Source organism: Hemicordylus capensis, chromosome 1, assembly GCF_027244095.1.
Source record: "Hemicordylus capensis ecotype Gifberg chromosome 1, rHemCap1.1.pri, whole genome shotgun sequence".
NCBI classification, from domain to species: Eukaryota; Metazoa; Chordata; class Lepidosauria; order Squamata; family Cordylidae; genus Hemicordylus; species Hemicordylus capensis.
This window is the reverse complement of record NC_069657.1, coordinates 271,866,457-271,886,775: the sequence shown is the minus strand read 5'-3', so window position 1 is coordinate 271,886,775 and position 20,319 is coordinate 271,866,457. Positions and strand designations below refer to the sequence as shown.

Sequence of the window (20,319 nt, the reverse complement as noted above, 5' to 3'; positions counted from 1 at the left end):
TCCTTTGTCCCTCCACTTTAGTTTTCCTTAAATAGGGCCTCCTTTCTTGTTTGGGCGCGGTGAGGTATATTTTCTGTGTTTTTCCTTTACAGGTTGTCTCTTGTTTCTACATGTTCCTCCTTAGTTGCACCCCATTGTGTATTTTATTGCATTGTAACTGATTGTATTGTATTGTTGTGGGTGGATAGGTTTGTTTCAAATGGGGTGTTTTTGTTTTTTCCTCCCAAATAGGGTGTTTTAAGAAAATCCTCAATTGTTTACATTTTCTCATTAAAAAAAAAAGCCTCTGGGGAATGTCTGAGCACCATGTGGTGAGCAAAGCTTGCAGCAGGGTGGCAGGCAAAGGTGGGAGGGGTCCCCAAGCTGGTGCAGGAGACCGTGGGGGGCAGAGAAGATGCTGGAATAGGGTCCTACAGATCCCCATCGGCAAATTCTTTGGCCTAGGTGAGGCGGTGGAGCAAAGGATCTGCTATCTGGAGGAGCCTCCTGCCGCTGAGCCAGGTCCTGGAACAGTGACACAGGTCTATCAGTTACACCACTGGTGCTCGCGCCCTGTGCAGAGCCTGGCGGTGCGGGGAGCTTCCCTGCCAGGGAAGCTTCTTCCATGGAGGGCAGGGGCTTGACGGCTGGCAGTGCAGCCAGATTTCCCCTCCCTCTTTCAGCCCCTCCAAAACTCCTCTCACCACTCAGTGGGGCCCCCCGATGATGCCCATGTCATGGCGGAGTCCAGTTCTGGGTCCTCCCAGTCTGGCTCCAAGGTGGAAGGGTCTGCTGCTGAGGTGAAGGGGGTGCCCCCTCCTACAATGAAGCCAGGCCTTTCTTCTTCCACACAGGGTGGAAGTGGGGTGGGTGATGGGGGCGGGCAACCAGCAGCCCCACTAGGCCCACTGTTACCCCAAAAGCCCATGACAGCATCCAGGACATCAGATGCCAAGAGCAGCAAGGTTGGTTGGCATTTTGAGATCCCTCAAGATGCCCCAACTGCTGCTCACTGTATCCACTGCAGGGCACAGGTCAGTTGGGGCAAGGATGCTGAGCATCTGTGGGATGACCTCCATGTGGCGAGTCGACACACGTGACTGTGTCACCTCGGATCTCTTTGACTCCATTGGCAGTGCTAGTGAGCCTGTGACAAGTGCTGAGACAGACTGTGCAAAGGCTTTCATTGAGCAGGAAACACTGTCAGTCAAGTGGTGGATGCAGTTGTCGGGCAAGAAGCACACTGGTCATGGGGACCCACATCTCCTCAGCTGCCTCATAGGGGAGATGATGGCCAGTGACGCCCAGCCATTTCAGGTGGTCAAGAACGTCGGCTTCTACCGGCTACTTCAGGCGCTATCACCCAACTACACAATCCCCTCAAGGAGCGCATTCAGCTGGAAAGTGGTTCCCTCCCTGTACAGGCGGTGAAGGGAGCACGTGCAACACCAGCTCGCACCAGTGTACATTTCACCACTGATCTGTGGAACAATATGAGTGGAATGAACACTGCTTTCCTGGCCCTGACTGCCCACTGCTTGGGGTCTAGGTGCAAAATATGGACACCGGTGGGGGGAAAGCATTGGGGGGGCGGTGAGGGGGGGTAAGTGCACCTTCCCCCACTCTTAAAGAGAGATCCCTGCTGCCTTTGAGCATCCCCACCGCCGTTCCATGCACATCCCTACATTGCGTTGATGACTTGCCCAGGTGGAGGGACCTCCTAGTCGACAGAGTTAGGGAAGAGGAGATCATTAAGACCGGCAGAGACCAGGAGGATGGTGATGGTTTGACCCTCAAGCATGCACGATCCACACCCAGCAGCAGTGCGGGTGGCCCTTCAGCTCCCACCCGTTCTCTCCACTCTAGCTGTGTGGCATTCCAGGCAGTGGCACCAATGCAACAGCCCCCTCCCCCCGGGGTAACCCAATGCTGAACTAGCCTCTGGTTCCACATGACCACAGCACTTGGGGGGGGCGTGGCTGCACACACAGACACTAGGTAGTTGTGGCAGTGTGTAGATTTACTTGTGTATATATGTATTTGTGAAAGGCTCCCTTTTTGCTTTTCCCTCTCCCGTTTAGTTCTGACATGCACACACACCAGAAACGCATGCACTGGCCATGATGAGTAAGTGGTCTCCTGCCACACCACGTCATGTGTGGCCTCCACTGGCCCACCTCTGAGCCCGACTTTCCTATCCCTTTAATTTTTTTAGAGCCCCCACTGGTTCCAGATTGGCAAAGGAGTAAGACAAGGCTGTATACTTTCTCCTTATTTATTCAACCTATATGCTGAACTTATACTGAGAGAAGCTGGATTGGAATAAGATGAGCGTGGTTTTAAAGTTGGAGGAAGAAACGTCAATAACCTGTGCTACGCTAATAACACCACTCTGATAGCTGAGAATGTGGGTGATCTGCAAGTTCTAGTAATGAAGTCAAGGAGCACAATGAAAAAATGAGACTACGACTAAATGTCAAGAAGACTAAACTAATGACAACAGTTACAACAACCAGCCTCAGAATTGATAATGAAGACATTGAAGTGGTGGATATCTGCCTTTTAGGATCGACCATCAACAGTAAAGGATCCAGCAGTCAAGAAATAAGCTCCAGACTAGCACTTGCTAGGGTTGCAATGAAGGCCCTGGGGAGGATATTTAGATGCTGTGATGCTGTGACCTACAAAGATTAGAATCGATTGGACAATGGTTTTTCCCGTGACACTCTATGGATGCGAAAGCTAGACTTTGAAGAAGCAGGATAGAAAAAATATTGACACTTTTGAACTTTGATTTAAGGTTGTATTTTGATGCTGTTTGTTTGACATGGTTAAAAGAATGGATAACATTAAGAAATCCCAGAATACTTGATCTGGAAGGATTCGATAGACGGTTTGGATGGCATTCATATCTGTGGTACAATAAAAGTAAAGTGCATAATGATTTTCTTAATCATTATGTAAGAAGGAGTCTAATGAGAGTGTGGGTAAAATATAAAAAATTGTTGGAATCTAAAACTCCATTATGGTTATCCCCGATTGAAGCTTTAGCACGTAAAGAGACAAATATGCAATCTGTATGGGGTACCTATAGGGATTTGTTATGTTCCAAGAAAAGGGCTGTAAATTAAAAAACCTAATCGAAGTACAAAATTTGGTTAGTAACTGGTTTCTATAAGAAGGATCTTAAAGTAGGATTTGAGGATAAAATGTCGAGATTTGAGAAGGAGCTGTGTGAAAACAATAAAAAATTAGTTTCTAAGATGTATAAGTTGTTGCTTTTGGAGGAGACAAGAGATGAAGTGGTTAAAACGACTATGGTAAAGTGGGCTCAAGATGTGGGTCATAATAATTATGGAAAATGGATTTAAAGTTCACTGCATGTTATACTTTAAAAGAAAATTATTATAAGATGATGTATAGGTGGTACATGACACCCCAAAAATTAGCATTAATGTATAAAAATGTTCCAAACAAATGTTGGAAATGTGGACATTGTAAAGGAACTTTTTTCATATGTGGTGGTCTTGCGGGAAGGCAAAGGCCTTTTGGGATATGATATATAATGAGTTGAAGAAAATTTTTAAAATGACATTTCCTAAGAGGCCAGAATCCTTCCTGCTGGGAATAACGCAAGGAGAGTTTTCCAGAACAAACTTAACATTTTTTATGTATGCAACCATGGCGGCATGGAAGGACAATGAAATGCCCTCAAAAGAAGATTGGTTGATAAAAAATTTGGAATATGCTGAGATGGCAAAACTTACAGTACTGATAAGGGATGAAAACTTGGAATGTTTTAAAGAAGATTGGAAACCATTCTTACTATACTAAAGAACTATTTTTCTAATATCGATTTTTCAGCAGGGTTTGAAATTTAATAATAATAGCAGGTTGGGTAGAGCAAAATCGAGTTTGAAATGTGTAGGATATATGTTTTGAATTACTATAGCAATGGTTGATTTGTATAGTTAATGAATCGTGCAGATTGATGAGCGGGAAGTCTATATTTACTTAATTAGATGTAATGGGATTGTTAAGATATTGTAAAAACCAATAAAAATTTTAAAAAGCAGACACTTTTGAACTTTGGTGCTGGAGAAGACTTGAGGATACCATGGACAGCCAGGAAAACAAACCAAGGGATCATAGAACAAATCAATCCAGAATTTTCACTAGAGGCACAAATGACCAGGCTCAAACTATCATACTTCGGACACATTATATGAAGACCCAGCACCCCTCTCTTTCCCATCTTCAGAGTCTAGCTAGCACACACACCAAGCAGACATGCATGAATGCAGATGGTGACTATGTGGTCTGGTGCCACGACGTGCCTCGGGCCCTGTGTGGTCTCCAGCAAAGATGTGGTGGACCTGCCAGTCAGAGGCACTTTCCCCCCCACAGTCTTTGGGGAACTTTGGCTACTTTTCACTGACTACTTTTCAGTCGGCTTATGAGATCACACAACATTCTGTGTGTCTGTCTGACTCTGTGTCCCCAATCAACTTTGCAATGCCTAGACCAATATGTACCAAATTGGGTACAGTTGTAGGGACACACAGGGACACCTTAATGGTGTAGTTTGTTATGATGTTATCCACCCTGGTTCAAGATGGCAAACGCATGAATTTTTGAGGCACAAGTGGGCTAACTTGTGAATCGCCTAACCAGTTTGAACCAAATTTGGTACAGATGTAGTGAGTGACACGCAGGGACACCTCAATGGCCTGCTTTCCAACGATGTCATCCAGTTCAAGATGGCGGACATGTGAACATTTGAGGTGCAATTGGGCTAACTTGTGAACCCACAAATAGATTTGATACAGGTGTAGGGACACATAGGGACAGCTCAAGGGTATAGTTTGTAATGATGTAATCCACCCTAATTCAAGATGGTGGACACATGAGATGCAAGTGGGCTAATATTGGAACTGCCTAACCAATTTGGACCAATTTAGTGGCTCATGATATTTATTTTTACTTAAACATCCCACACACTCATCAAGTTCTAGTAGCTTGCAATAAATATCAACAAAACTATTACAAAACCAATAGTTAACAAATGGTGCACAGACCAATTTGAACAAATCAATGTACTAAAGTAATTCTTACCCAAAAAATGCAGTCAAGGGTAGAAAAAATGTTCAGCAAGGTTAGAAATCTCTGACATACCTCCTGTTCCAGTGCCTGTTTCATCATTTCAAGGGCAATATAACAGCCAATTGAATGACCAATGATCACAAGCTTTGTGTCTTTTGGCACATTCTGTCGAAGGAAGTTCAGCTTGTGCTGTGTTTGCCCATGGAGCCCAAAGACATCGTGCAGTTCTTTAACATCTGTTTCTAAAAAACAAAAGAAATTCCCAAATCTTTTACTTCCTTAGAAGATATTTTCATTACATTCACTCTAGTTTATAACTAAACTATAACTAAATAACTTTTTTAAAAAAATACTTCAATTACAAATGTACTGGCTGACATGTTCCACAGCATTATGAAGCAGAACAAGAACTGCACCCCTGCAGAGAGACTTCTGCAAAGCTCCCCCAAAGGTTTGCCATGCAGCCAATCGAGTGTGCAGGGGCAGAGAGCACGACCCTCAGGGATATATTACTGGAAGCCAAAGAATACTTTGGGAAGGAGGGGAGAGTGCAAAAAACAACAACACAAACACGCTCCTCCCTCCTCTACAATCACGATCAGCTGTGCAGCAAGCCTTTGGCTGAGCAGCAGCCTCTCTGTGACAGTGCAGATCTGGCTCCACCTGGTAATGCTCCAGAACGTTGGCCAGTAACAGAATTAGTAGAATATTAAGAAAGAACTACAGAAAGATCACTGATCATTAAAACAATGCATCACTAAATATAGAGTAGTTCTACTACATACTACTAATAAACTCTGCTGAGCTCATTATCATTACTAAATCTTTTCTTTGTAATCAATAGAGATAATTTTCTGCTAAAATATTGTTTGTTGTGTTTTTAATTCCATAATCTTACAAATTGTTTTGACATTTCTGCAGTTTTCCATTCAAAAACAAACTAGCCAGTTCTTTATGTTAACACAGAATTACTATGCCAATGTTTTGCAATTAAGATCCTTGGAGTCGTTAGTAAATTTGGAGTAAGTTCACAATGGTTATTTTATACCATCCTATCTGAATAACCAAACACTATTACAATTGGACTAAGTGGAAGACCATGTTCTAGAATTAAACTGTGCACCTGGCTTTCTTCCAAAACTGCTTTATTACTGAACAGTGCCACCAGACATGTAGGAATTAGTTTAAATAGCCTTAGTTTACAATTTCTCTTAAGAATCTTTTGAAAGTTTTTGAAGTGACATTGGTATATATAATATTCCTTTTCCAATGACCAATCCAGGGATGGAACACTAGTTCTAAGGAGCTAAATAATAGCTTTGTGGCATATGCTTCAGTGCAGAATATGACGAGAACTTATGCCACTTCCAGGCAATGCTCTCTCTTCCATGTAACTGTATTCAATACCAGGGGAGATTTGTGTTTTAAGAGCAAATTCATGAATTTTCTCCTTGCTAGCCAAAGGAAAGTGTCACCTCTAGCAGCATTTATAGAACAAAGTGGTTTAATAGAGCACCAGATGTGGACTGACAGGACCCAAGACAAATCCCCACTCGATTCACTGAGTCACCTTGAGCCAGTCACCATCTCTCAATCTAGCCTACCTCATGGGGTTATTGGGAAGGGGGCGGGGGAAGAGGCCTACACTTGCACCCTCAAGTTCCTTGGAGAAAGGGTGGAATAAGTATTTTAAAATGCAATTATTCAAAATCCCATTAATCTATGCAGGAAAGCTCTCACGAATAGGAGATAGGGTTTTTCCTGTAGTTTATTTTCTCCATGGAGAAATTGAGAAATTGTTTTCTCTACAGAGGAATTGAGAAATATGTTTTCTCCATAGAAGAATTGATTGATGGAAGATACAGTAAAGATTAAATCTTAGGGCTTATACAGTCATATGCAAACACTTATCCTTCTAGTAACCCAACCAACAGTCTAACATGACTACTCCACCAGAGACAAAGTGTGTACATATAGGGATATATTAAGAAAGAAGACAACACATTACAGGAGCACCTTCTTACTCATGGGGGTTCTGTTCCTCACCTACTACTGAGAGTAACCAAACTACAAATAATGAGACATTAGGGCTATGGGGAAAGGGGGGTTGTCAAACATCTTGACAACCCTGATTCAAGTTGACAAGTCAAGTATGTCGGGCAAGTCTGTGATAAGATGTTTGACAATTCACCAGTGAGAGCCAATTTTAACAACCACATTCAGCACACAAAGAACTGTAGGTGCTATGCTCTTCCTTTCCATCACCTGCACAAATTGAGTGCGTATTCACTGCAATCCTGGGTACAACATGATAATTGCTTCAAGAAAAAATTGTCTATTTTCAGCTTTTTCTTCAGTTGCTAAGCAAATTAAGCCAGAGGTTGCCACAGAAAGTTTTGAGTGAGCCAATTAATATTGCTAGTAAAGCTGTTCTTAGTCACATCCTGGCACAATTCATGTTTCGTTAAATGAGAACTGGCAGGGTGGGGAAAGGAAGAGAAAAGAAGTGCTAAAATGCACACGATCTCCTGGACCCCTCCAAAGAAAGCTAAATGAAAAGCAACATTTTGCCTACAAGGCTTAAAAACACAAAAAAAACAGTAATGGAAAATGAAACAAGTTAGTTCTATTGCAAGGGCCTAAGGCCAAAACATTGTTTAAAACTAATTTCTATGTTTAGTCAAAGTTGATCTATTTTTAAATTTATTTCACAGCCTAATCTTGAATAAGAAATATCATAGCTCCTACCAGAGCCAGAGGAGGAGAGGAATTCACTGGGGTGAATCTCTCTCTGTAAAGGATTTACAGTAGGCTGCCACCATCCACTTTATTTTAATGTGAGACAAACTACTCTCTCCATTTAACATTCTTGCGGGGGTGGGGGTGGCGGCAAAACCCTCCTTAGAAGGGGCTGATCAGTCCTAGGCCTCCAGAGCTGTGTGACTAAGGCAAACCCAAAATGAAGAGTAGCACACTTCACCAACAAAGATTTATTATTAGATTAAAAGGAAAACAATAGAGTGCAATAAGAACAATTGTCTCTTCATAAAGCAGATTTTAAGACAGAGATTTTTAATTAACCAGGCAACTCAGTTTCATGCAATACAATAGAGGAAAATAACTTCCCTTATGCGTCTAACTGAACTTGAACTGGTCCCTATCTTATTACTCACATGTAGGGATGTGCGAGCCAACTCATATTGAGCCAAGCTCAAGTTTGAGCCAGCTTGGCTTGAAGGCTTGCTCTTGAACCAGCCTGCCCCCATAAAGAGTGAAGCTGGTCCAAGTTTGGGTCAAGCAAGGTCAGCTCGAAAAACTCACTCCTGAGCCGGCTCCTGTAGTAATGGGAAGGATTTGAGGGAAGACTAGGCCTCACTTAGAGCAATTGCTGGGAGGGTGGGCCTTTCCTAATAAGGAGGAAACCCAGGAAAATCAAAATAGAAGGACCAATCCAGAGAACTGGGTGGAAACTACACTCACAGCTATTAGCAGAAGAAGATAAAGCTTTGTTCTGGTTGTTCGTTCTGTCCGCAGAGTGCCCGGAAGAAGCAGCTGGCTGAGAAGCTGCTGGGGAAATGGGAGGCCACAAGCAGGAATCTGGAGAAAGCAGGAAGATCCCTGCCTGTATGTAGGGATGTGCACAAAACCAGTTTTCCCAGTTTGGCTCGAATCCGGACTGGGCTGAGCCCTGGTCTGGCTATCGAGCTGGGCAAGCCAGCTCACGAGCCAGCTTGAGGTGTATACTTGTAAAGGGGAACCCAACAAGGATTCCCCTTTACAAATAAAGGGTGTGTGTGTGTGTGTGTGTGTGTGTAGGGAAAAGGTAGTCTTTTCCTTTCCTTTTTTAAAATGTGGTGGGGATGGCAGAGGTGGCCACTGCACTTCCAACCCCCGCCCTCCCCCCAGCCTCCCAAACAACAGGCCAGGCTGGGGCCCATTTCAGGCCTGCCTCTGCGCACACGTGGCCGCCAGAGCGACCTCAGCAAGTTTGCAGAGGCCATTTGTATGGTGACAAAAATGGCCTCTGAGCACATGAGGTCACTCTAATGGCAGCCGCACATGTGCAGAGGTCCAAGCTGCCTGACCTGTCATTTGGGAGGCCAGTGGGTGGGTGGGAGGTGGCTGGATGACCTCCCACCTCCATATTTAAAAAGGTAAAGACTACCTTTTCCCTCTACCTCCCCTCCCCCGCATTTACTTTTGGGAAAGCCCTTTACTTATAAAGAGGAATCCTAACGCAGGCACAGGCATTAGACTCATGAGTGACACAGTCATGAATCAGAACCTTCCACCCACAATGCTTCAGTGATGTGAGCCGGTCTGGCCCCCCCGTGTCTGCCTTTTGTCCTTTCAACCCAACAGCCTTACGTATCTGAATGGAACGTGGCCCATCTAATGTCCTCTGGGCACCTGAGGCAGGGTGCTGAATGCCAACTCCACTTTCAACCAGTGTTTCAGTCCCACCTGTCCACTCCTGCCTAGCTTGGAGGAAGCAGGCAAAAAGCTACTGTGTTGCCCTCCGTAGCACACAGTTATTTGAAAAGTGGGGGAGTGGAGGCAGAGTGGAGCTGCGGAGGAGAGAATGGTAGGCTAGTATCAGGGAGCAGAATGGAGAGGCTCCTTGTGTGCTGCTGAGCCAGGCACCATTGGGAAAGAGGGAAAGGAGACAGCCGCAGTGGTGAACAGCCACCTCACCCACTTCCTGATAATCCACTGTCTGAAGCAACCATCTTATTATAAGGCTGGCCCCAGGTTCATCTAGGGACTAGATATTTGGATAAAAGAGAGTATCAGTTGCATATGATTACAGTGGTAAAACGAAGGGATAAGCTAAGAAGCAATTTCATATGACTGGGGGGTCCTAATGAATCTAAACTAGAAATCCTTCAGTAAAAGAAACTCTGGAATGTTGTCTTTGACTGATCACGTTCCCAATTAAGGTGAGTCCCAGCGGATTCTCTCTTTATTTTCGGAAATGGAGGGAGAGGAGAGAAAGACAAACACAGAACTATGCTACAAAGTAGGAGGTTAAATAAACTTCTCATTCAGGGAATGAATCTTCATTTTAGCCAAAGGGTTAGCTCATAAATGTATGCACATAGTGAGATTTCTTAACACTTGATTCAGATGCAGCAGTCAGCTGTAGAGAAATGCATGAAGTGAATCAGCTTGAACCTATTGTGTTAACCAGGGCGATATGTAAGTTTCATCCATGGCAAGAAATCTTTCATAGCACAATCACACAGGTGAGACACCAGTGAATGCCTCGGTCAACAAAGGATGCAAGGATGAGTCCATAGCAGGGCAGAAATCTGCCATTGCTATGCACTACGGTCTCTCATCCATGTTCAATATCTATCTTCCTTGTTATATTGTCATTGCTATCTATGTCCTGTCAGATGTATGTATTTTCTGTCTGACTGTGTTAACGGAAGATAGATATTATCTATATTATAGATAATATAGGTAACTGCTATTCCCATCCAACCATGTGGGCTGTAGCCAAGGACCAAAATTGTTTGTGCCTCATTATAGAGATACTCAGCATGTACAAGGCTGTTTTGAGTACAGTACCCTGAGGCCAGGAAGTGATATCACATTTTGATAGATTTATACCACATGCTTCTTCAAACATTACACTCTCAGCAGGATGGAAAGCATCACTACTAGCCACTGACTCCAAAGTCGCTTTCCTTATTATAAGTTTTTAACAAACTATAAGGCATATGGGTCATGAACGAATAGAATTGGACTCCCAGGCTTTTGGTTCAGTTCACATTTCTCAAATGTGGAGGAGTTTGGGCCTCCACAAGTCCCAGTGTCACACATGGGAACTAGTATTTGAATCAAATTTCCACATGGATATTTGCATGCAAGATATTGTTAATTTTGTCTCCAATGCTCTTTAACATCCACATGAAACCACTGGGAGAGATCATCACGGGATTTGGTGCAGGATGTTATCAATACACTGATGACACCCAAATCTATTTCTTCATATCAGCTTCATCAGGCAATGGCATAACTTCCCTAAATGTCTGCCCTGAGGCAGTAATGGGCTGGATGAGGAATAACAAACAGACTGAATCCAAAGAAGACAGAAGTGCACACTGTAGGAAGCCACAGTTCAGGAAATGGGATAGATCTGCCTGTTCTGGATGGGGTTACACTCCTCCAAAAGGAACAGGTTTGCAGTTTGGGAGTACTTCTGGAATCAAACTTCTCTGATGCCTCAGGTGGCAGCGGTAGCCAGGAGCACTTTTTATCAGCTTCAACTGGTTTGCCAACTGCACCTTTTCCTGGAAGTGGGTGACCTTAAGACAGTGGTGCACATGCTAGTAACCTCCAGGCTTGACTACTGCCTTTGTATGTAGTCCAGAAGCTGCAATTGGTGCATAATGCTGCTGCAAGATTGGTCTCTGGAACATCCCGATTCCATATTACTCCGATTCTAAAAGATCTACACTGGCTACCAATTGGTTTCCAGGCAAAATACAAAGTGCTGGTTATCCTATATAATAAAAGGCTAAGTGAGAGGCCATGGCTTTGGAACGTTGGGGATCTGCGTCCCTGCCTCCCTGGGCTGTTCTGGGCCTGTGTGAAGCACAGGCCCAGAAGAGCCCAAGGGACACAGGACCTCAGACACCAGTGTCCCACAGCCACGGGCGGCCATTAGCCGGTGTGTGGCGGCGGGGGAAAGTGGCCGAGGCGGCAGCGGAGCCGCCGCCTCGGCCATGAGCTGCAGCACGGCGAGAGGAGGCCGAGGCAACCAGAAGCGGCCGCCCTGAAAAAGGCGAGGGCAATGGCGGCGGGGGAAGACCGAGACGGGGGACAGGGAAGCTGGGCGAGGTGGCGGCAAAGCCGCCAACGAGGCCCCCGCCCGCTCACAGCCGTCGCCGCCGCCTGCTCACCCGCCCTCCCAGCTGCCCAAAATGAAGCTGGGCGAGGTGGTGGCGAAGCCACCAACGAGGCTCCCGCCCGCTCACAGCCGCCACCGCCGCCTGCTCACCCGCCCTCCCAGCTGCCCAAAATCACCTTCCCCGCTCCCCCACAAAAAAGATTAAGGGCCAAAATGGCCCATGAGAAGGTTGCCGCCCCCGCCTATCGCCCTCCCAGCTGTTGAAGACCACCTTACCCGCTCCAGCCCGAGGGAAAAGAGAGGAGCTCACGAGCAGAGCTCCTCTCTGTGCTAAGTCACTGCTCAAACTGCCGCTATGGACGCAAAGGACGCCTATTGCGTCCATTGCGACAGTATAGGCAGCAGCTTAACACAGAGAATAGCTCTGTTTCCGAGTTCCTCTCTTCTCCTTCGGGCTGGAGCGGGTAAGGTGGGCTCCGGCAGCTGGGTGCGCGGGAGGGCGATAGGCGGGGGCGGCCACCTTCTCATGGGCCATTTTGGCCGTTATTCATCCACCCCACCCCCCAAAAAAAGTAAAAGCAAAATAAGGAAGAACAAAAACAGAGAACAACAACAAAACAAAAAACAAAAAGAGAGAGGGGACAAGGGTGGGGGGAAGAGACAGAAAGAGAGAGAGAGACAGAAAAGACGGGATAGAAAGCTAGCGCCCGTTATCATAACGGGCTTAAAAATACTAGTTACCTATAAAGCCCTTAATGGCTTGGTATTTAAGAGAAAGCTTTTTGTGTTATGAACCCTGCCATATATTAAGATGCCCAGGGGAGGTTTGTCTGAAGGTGCCGCCAGCTTGTCTGGTGGCGACTCAAAGGCTTGCCTTCTCTGTAGTTGCCCCAGGACTGCGGCTGTTGGCTTTTAGGAAACAGCTAAGACCCATCTCTTCAGCCAAGCTTACATAGGAACAAAGGAAACTGTCATATACTGAGTCAGGCATTGGTCTATCTAGCTCAGTATTGTCTTCACAGACTGGCAGCGGCTTCTCCAAGGTTGCAGGCAGGAATCTCTCTAAGCCCTATCTTGGAGAAGCCAGGGAGGGAACTTGGAACATAGATGTTCTTCCCAGAGCAGCTTCATCCCCTGAGGGGAATATCTTGCAGTGCTCACACATCAAGTCTCCCATTCATATGCAACCAGGGCAGACCCTGCTTAGCTATGGGGACAAGTTATGCTTGCTACCACAAGACCAGCTCTCCTCTCCTGAGCTTGTTAGTTAGTTAGTGTTTTATGGATATTTTAATCTGGCTTTTATACCAAACTGTTAAATTATTGGTTTTATTCTTGGTTTGTTTTATGCTGTAAACCATCTAGAGACGGCAGTAGTGGAAATATACAAAATAAATAAATAAATAACCTTTTTACGAGTATCCTATGCCCATAAGAAGGTTTCAAGATCATGAAAAGCAAGAGTATTCTGCATATGTAAACAGATTCTCAGTCTCTCTATAGGTAATAGCTTTTCTCAGCAGCAGTCGTGCTAAATTCAGAAGTGGAAGAAAAAACATTTTATTAATTATTATTATTATTACATTTATATCCCGCTCTTCCTCCAAGGAGCCCAGAGCGGTGTACTACATACTTGAGTTTCTCCTCACAACAACCCTGTGAAGTAGGTTAGGCTGAGAAAGAAGTGACTGGCCCAGAGTCACCCAGCTAGTTTAATGGCTGAATGGAGATTTGAACTCGGGTCTCCCCGGTCCTAGTCCAGCACTCTAACCACTACATCATGCTGGCTCTCAACACATTTGAGGAGTGACATCCCCTTGTGGTTTGTGGGTGTCAATCATGCTGATCTAATGCACCAGACACTAATAAAACTGTCTGGAAACTCATTCAGGGTACTGGAAGGTGAATGCGAGTCTGGTAGAGAGTAGTTCATGAATGACACACAACAGGAATACAAGTTTGTCTCTTTCCAAAAAGCAGATAAAAGTCTAATAGCTACTGTACACTTAATGATAATATATCTAGTCAAGGAGTGGGCAGAAATAATATCTACCTGTGGAACTCTGGGTGGTTATTTATTTTTATTTATTTATTTATTTTTACATTTATATCCTGCTCTTCCTCCAAGGAGCCCAGAACGGTGTACTACATACTTGAGTTTCTCTTTCACAACAACCCTGTGAAGTAGGTTAGGCTGAGAGAGAAGTGACAGGCCCAGAGTCACCCAGCTAGTTTTATGGCTGAATGGGGATTTGAACTCGGGTCTCCCCGGTCCTAGTCCAGCACTCTAACCACTACACCACGCTGGCTCTCAACAGAGAGTTATAGTAGCTTGGAAAGGTTTTCTGGTTCCCAATTTAATAATACCAAGAACAAGAAGGATTTTTCTGTCTTAAATTAAAACACTGAAAGGGAAAGAGCTTGGGGAAAAACCAGGAGTGGATTTTTATGTGAAACAGTGAACTGAGTTCTGCTACTGAAAACAAACTCCTGGCATGTGCTCAGAAGCATCCTGTTCCTTAACTGTAAGTGTATTCCTGAGCCTTACTTTACATCTGGTTCAAGTTGGTGAACCCTGAGGTTCTAATAAAAAACCTCAAAGTAGATCACACAAGTCTTACAACTGAGCTAGCCCAAAGAAGAGACTTACCTGTGGTTACTAACCATAGCATTAGAAGAGCTAGTGCATCCAAACCTAGCTAGACAATTGCACAACCTGTTCCATCCTCTACCACATACAATTAAACAGGTTTGTCTTCCCATTCACTGATCTCTTTTGCTCTACATGTTCTCCCAGGAGCCAGGGGCAGTACAACTCCCTGACTAATTGTTCATTAGGTCTGTGTGAAGCTTTGGCCATAGCTGAATTCCCCACACAACTGCACAAAGGCATCTCTTCCCACTGCACAATGCTGCATTTTGTTAGTGATGGTAGGGCTTCTTTACAGGGAAACAGAGCCCTCTTCAATGGCAGTGTAGTTTCCCCCCAGTGTTTTCCTCAGAGAGCAATATGGGGGAAAGCACTGGAAAAGACTACACTTCCCAGAGTGTCATTTGCTCCTTCCAAGATGGTGTTAGGGCCTGACACTGTGCGGAGGTTAGTGTGGTGGGAGATGGCTTTTTGCTGACATGGCCTTCACTTGTGATCAACATAACCAAGTGCTCAAAAGTCAAGGGATTCTACATTTCCGCATCGTTGTGAAATGGAAAAAACCTGCTCAGTCTTGATTGATGTCCCATGAGCTCTCTTTAAAACTGTGTAATATTTTCATTTTTAAAATTGTCAACATCCTCATCACATCGGGCATCAAGTATGATAAAAATCAAGACAGCTGCCGTCTGTTGTTCATACATTAGGGTCATGAAGTAGTCACTCTATAAGAGATAGTTAGTGAAGGCATCCACTCTGTTGAAGTCCAAATTTGTTATTGACGTTTGGGTTCACACACTTGAGGACCAGAGAACAAGCATTTATAGTATTAATCTGGAGCAGAAACCAGCAACCCTTAACTTAATTATTGAACTCTAGTTAATTAGTGAGGACAGATAGTAAAATGCCATAGGGGGGCAATGATGGAGGTGAAATAAGCATGAAAGAATGTTCAACAAATGTTTTTAAATCCCTACAGATACTGAGGAATAAGCATTGCGCTTTAGATTAACCCCAAGACCTTAAAAAGGGTCCTCTCACCTTTGGGAAATGTTCTTGTGAGCTTCAGTATAAACATACTATTCATTAGTGTTTATTGGAGTAATTGCTTTTTGTAAAAGAATCCTTCACAAATAAATGAACATTTTCTCAGGAACCTGAAATAGTTCCACGTGCATAATTTTATTTGTGATGCGGACCTTGGGTGACACATTTTGACCACCAACATCTCTTACTGACAGTCGAGCTCTATTTTCAATATTCCTCCTCATCTTCCCTAAACGCAGATGGGCCTTCGAGGGCATGTATGAATGCCCTCCCTTTGGAACTACTGGTTGGCAGATATAGCAGAAATCCAACTGAACAGAGATATTGCCCCTGTAACTCTGACACAGACACAGAGACGAATCATTTAAAAATGGCACACAGGAAACACATCTCTCTCACAGCGCTTGGATAAGAAGAAAGAGACCACCGTCTCCTGCCCATCTTGCAAAGTGATGGGGAGAATCTGAAGCTTCTGTTTCGAGCTGTGCACACTCCCAATTTGGTCATCTCTCCACAAAAGCCTAGGTTGGGGCGGGGGGGGGGAGTGATCATCTGGGAGGCCAACACAGGCTCCAAAAGTGTTTCTTCCACCTTCGATAATATGCTTGTTAGAAGTGCTGGAGAGAACAACCGCGCCAGAGGCTACACCTGCCTCCCACACAATCACTCCGTGCTCCTCTTCCCACCTAGGCTTTCGCAGACAGATAACCAAATATTTGGAGTATGCATAGCTTCTGAAGCTGGGTAGGATACTTGACCTACCCTGCTTATCACTGTGAGAACCAGCTTCTTATCTGGCTAGACAAGCCATACCAATGAAGTGATTGCCCTCCTCTGCAGTATAAAAGGACACAGGTGAGTACAGGTGGAGGCACTTTAATTATCTGGGCCCACAACAGGATGCATCAAGAGCAGATCTGACACATCCTTCCCCACAGAGTATCCATATCAAGAGTCCATTCATTAAGCCATTTCTGCTGTGTTGTCTTCAATAGCAAGTGCTGCTGGTTGGCTATTACTTTCAAAAGGCCCCAAAGCTCCATTAATACATCACTGACACAAAATTCAAACCAGGTTAACAATAATGGTGGGGTGACGAAATGACATGAAGGATGTCCTTGCCATTAAAGTATAGGAGGGGCGGGGCAGGGCAAGAACATGATGTGAATATTGTTCCTATCTCAGAAACAGCCTTCCTGTGTAATTGTGTGAAGGCAATAAATCTGTTTGCCCCAGTCCACTGTATTTAAAATGGTGTTAAATATGCTTCCTTTATCTCATCTGTCTGCTTAGAAAGCAGATAAGTACAGGAACATATTATATACTAAGTACCTGGCCTAGCAATTTTGGACCTGGGTGCAGCCACAAGCTATATTAAACTAATAATCAAAGATTACACAACTAAAATGTCATGATTTTCATTCCCCCATCTTATTAGCTTCACTTGACAAGAACAGTGCTCATTTGGTATCTCATTACAAGGGTACCTTGCCAGAGGAGTTATTTGAACCAGCTGGGGGGAAAGAATTAAGAAAATAAATTATCTCCTTGCTTTAGCTCCTGAATCTGACTTTGGAATTCAAGGTTCAGTAGGAATTTGGTTTATTTATTATACTATGCAATGCCTTTAGGAGTTGTCCTGTTCGTTCTCTCTCACTCTCAGTTGAGCTAACATAAGCATTCCCGTTTTACCACAGAAATTTGTATCTTGGATCGCCAATGCATCTCCAAATGGTTTTCAATCATTAACCCAAGACATGTAATAATTATTTGATAGACAGCTGCATCTATGTACAGAGTCCAGTTCCTATTAGTATCCTCTGCCCTTTCCCCAATGAATCCAATTAGAATAGGAGAAATGCACTATCAGAGACAACAGATAAGGCTGCATTTCAAAGTACAAGGAAAGAGGATGAATGCACCAGTATAAAGATAAAGTTTAACAAAGATTATCTCTAGCAGCATCCAAACAAGGTTTCATACATATAATGATGTTTACAGATAGTAAATGGGCAGCCAGCAAAGGGGTGGGGGGAGATCAGGTGGTTCCTCTCAGGATCTGAAGAGAATGCCATCAGTATCCTAACACTAAATTACAGACTTGCACTTCATTTACTTTTATTCACTGCCAACGTGACCATTGTGCCTCAAAATGTCAGCCAAACTGGTGACTACAATTCATTGCTTTATTTTGTAAGCCTATATTTATTAATCCAGCAGTTAACAAATAATGATCCATGAAACACCTAAACTGCTTTCCCTCCATTTTTGTATCCCATCCCATATTAGCTTTTAATTCTGCAGCAGTTAATTTCTACATATCTCATTCATATCCACAACTGCTTGGAGATTTGCGATTAGATCCAAAGGTGTCTACAGTGAGCAAAAAGTTATTTCTGTTTGTCACAAAGGGGAACCTGAAATATCTGCATTTGCAGAAATCCCTGTGCGATATCCTACACCATTCCCAAAGGGTTTTCCAGAAGTCTTGGGGATGTAGAGGGGGGTGGGGTAGAAAGCCCCTTTTGATGAGTGGAACACTGTTTACTGGCTGACATCCTGACTAATGAAGCGTTAGAACAGGACACTGCACTGGCACATCAGGGAAGGGACAGGACAATCTTCCCTTCCCCAGGACATCCTCTGTACCACCCCAAAAAAATATCCCTGAAGGCTGCCCAGTGCTTCCCTTGGTCTTAGTCTGGAAGTGCTATTATCCTGATCTTCTTGTTGCACTGGCACTCGCTTGGTCAGGATGTCAGACATTGCTCTTGGGATCCAAGCTTTTGTTTCCTATAAACATTCCTACCCTACAAAAAATGCAAGAGTGGAAGAGTTACCCCTGGCTAAGATTCCCCTCTAGTTACTTCGTTATTTGCATCAATTCACTATATGGAAAGGAATATTTTTTTCATCATATCATTTGACCATGGTCACCTACATCCACCCAGAGACTGGGTCCCTCTACAAGCCTCTCAGGTCATGGCAACCATGGATTCATTCTAGTCAGTTTCCATCCATACAAGGATGACATCAGCTTTATTTCCATAGAGTACTTGGTTATCTTTGGAAAGCTGGTTTTCTATATTATGCGTTTGTGCAAGAGGACAAACAGCATTAGCTACTGCATTTTAGTTCTTTTAAAATTCTTTTTTCTACTGTGAAAGGCATTGCAATACAATTGATTTGAAATTTTGTTGCAAAGTATTGTGGCTGCCAGTATCGGTTATACTTATGATATTTATTATTTGTTCTCACACAGAACAGTTGTGCCAATTAAGAGTGTGAAAAATAATCACTGATGAACTGACACATGGACACATTAAATATCAAGCCCAGAAGCTGGAGGACATCTTGCGCTAATGGAGAGAAAGACTAGGTTGCAGAAAACATGAGAAGTAGTATCTGGGTTTTGTAGGGGCTACTGTGTGTGTGTGTGTGTGTGTGTGTGTGTGTGTGTGTGTGTGTGTAAAATTCTAGGCTCAAAGCTGAGAGAAATATAGGGAAGGCTCTCATTGTTAAAACAGAGAATAAAATGGACATTCCGATTCTATTGGCTGATCTTCAAAAAGTCTACGTTTACACAACACTTATAGCATTTAACATTAAACAGACTCTTACTTTTAGAATCAGTATGTTTGAACAGTTGAAAACTTGACATTTTAACACGACTTAACACTTCCTAAGGGAAGAGATAAAAAGCTTGATTTTGGTTGGAGGAAAAAAAAATGTTTTCTACATTTCAATGCAGGGACAATCTGTGCTTTGCTACAAATTAGAAGCAGAAGTTTCTAATCTTGTCCCCATTCGCATGACGGAAGGAAGAGGAGGAAGCAAATGGGCAGAAGGCTTGCTCTGGTTCATCCTCATAACAAGCCATGGTTTGTCATTCTGTCTGAACTGGGTCTAAACGTTTAATTTCTAGTGTGACTGAAACTATTTCTTTGCAATGTTTTGTAGCCCAGGGAGTGACTTTACTTTGGCTGTGGCTTTACTACAGCTGTAAACCTGAATTCAGATTACTCAAATCTAACAGTATTAAAACAGTTAACTGTATGCAGAACTGAAGTCTGTGCAGAGTTCTCAACTCATTCCTGTTCTTTGTGATAAGCCCAATGTTTATAGGTAATCTGCAGATCTCAATATCCTTTAACTGAATACTTGGTGTTGAAATAATCCTACCAAGCTGATTGAGAGAGATAATTTATCACACAGACACCCCAAGAGTCCAACAGGAAAATGTAGAAAAGCCTGCAGCATCTCTTGGGTTGTTTGGTTTCACACATTCCAGTTTAACACTTGGGACACAATGTTTGCAAGTTTCCTTAAAACATACATCAACAGGAAAGAGAAGTCCAGGTGGTGACAAAAATAAAAAACACTGTGTTACTTAGATCCATATTAGTGATTCATTAGGAGCATTTCATACTTTCAAGTATCCTTTTAAGACGCTTCAGAAGGGACAAACTGTTTAAGCAGCAGAGGCTAAAGCACCAAGATGTGCAAAGCGACTATGCTGAGACAGTTCCTGCCACACTTTATGAAAACAACCAGTTCCTCTACACACACATTGATGTGGGATACCTCACTGTTGACGAATATCTGGCGAAATGCTGAAAGTGAATCATCACTTATAGCAGACAGTTCTATAAACAGGAAGCTCACTCGCTGTATTGAAATA

The 20,319-nt window shown here is 43.7% G+C and overlaps 1 protein-coding gene across 5 annotated transcripts in view; it reads right to left on the bottom strand.

The window, feature by feature from the left end:
* The window catches only part of LDAH (lipid droplet associated hydrolase), a 237,370-nt gene that overhangs the window by 83,102 nt on the left and 133,949 nt on the right, over window positions 1-20,319 (bottom strand). For all 5 annotated transcript variants that reach the window (XR_008313551.1, XM_053285194.1, XM_053285193.1 and 2 more), the window contains one exon: window positions 5,155-5,324. Coding sequence is in view for 4 of the 5 variants with exons in the window: in XM_053285194.1 (XP_053141169.1) it covers window positions 5,155-5,324 (170 nt within the window). In the remaining variant the exon portion in view is untranslated. The remainder of the gene's footprint in view (window positions 1-5,154; window positions 5,325-20,319) is intronic.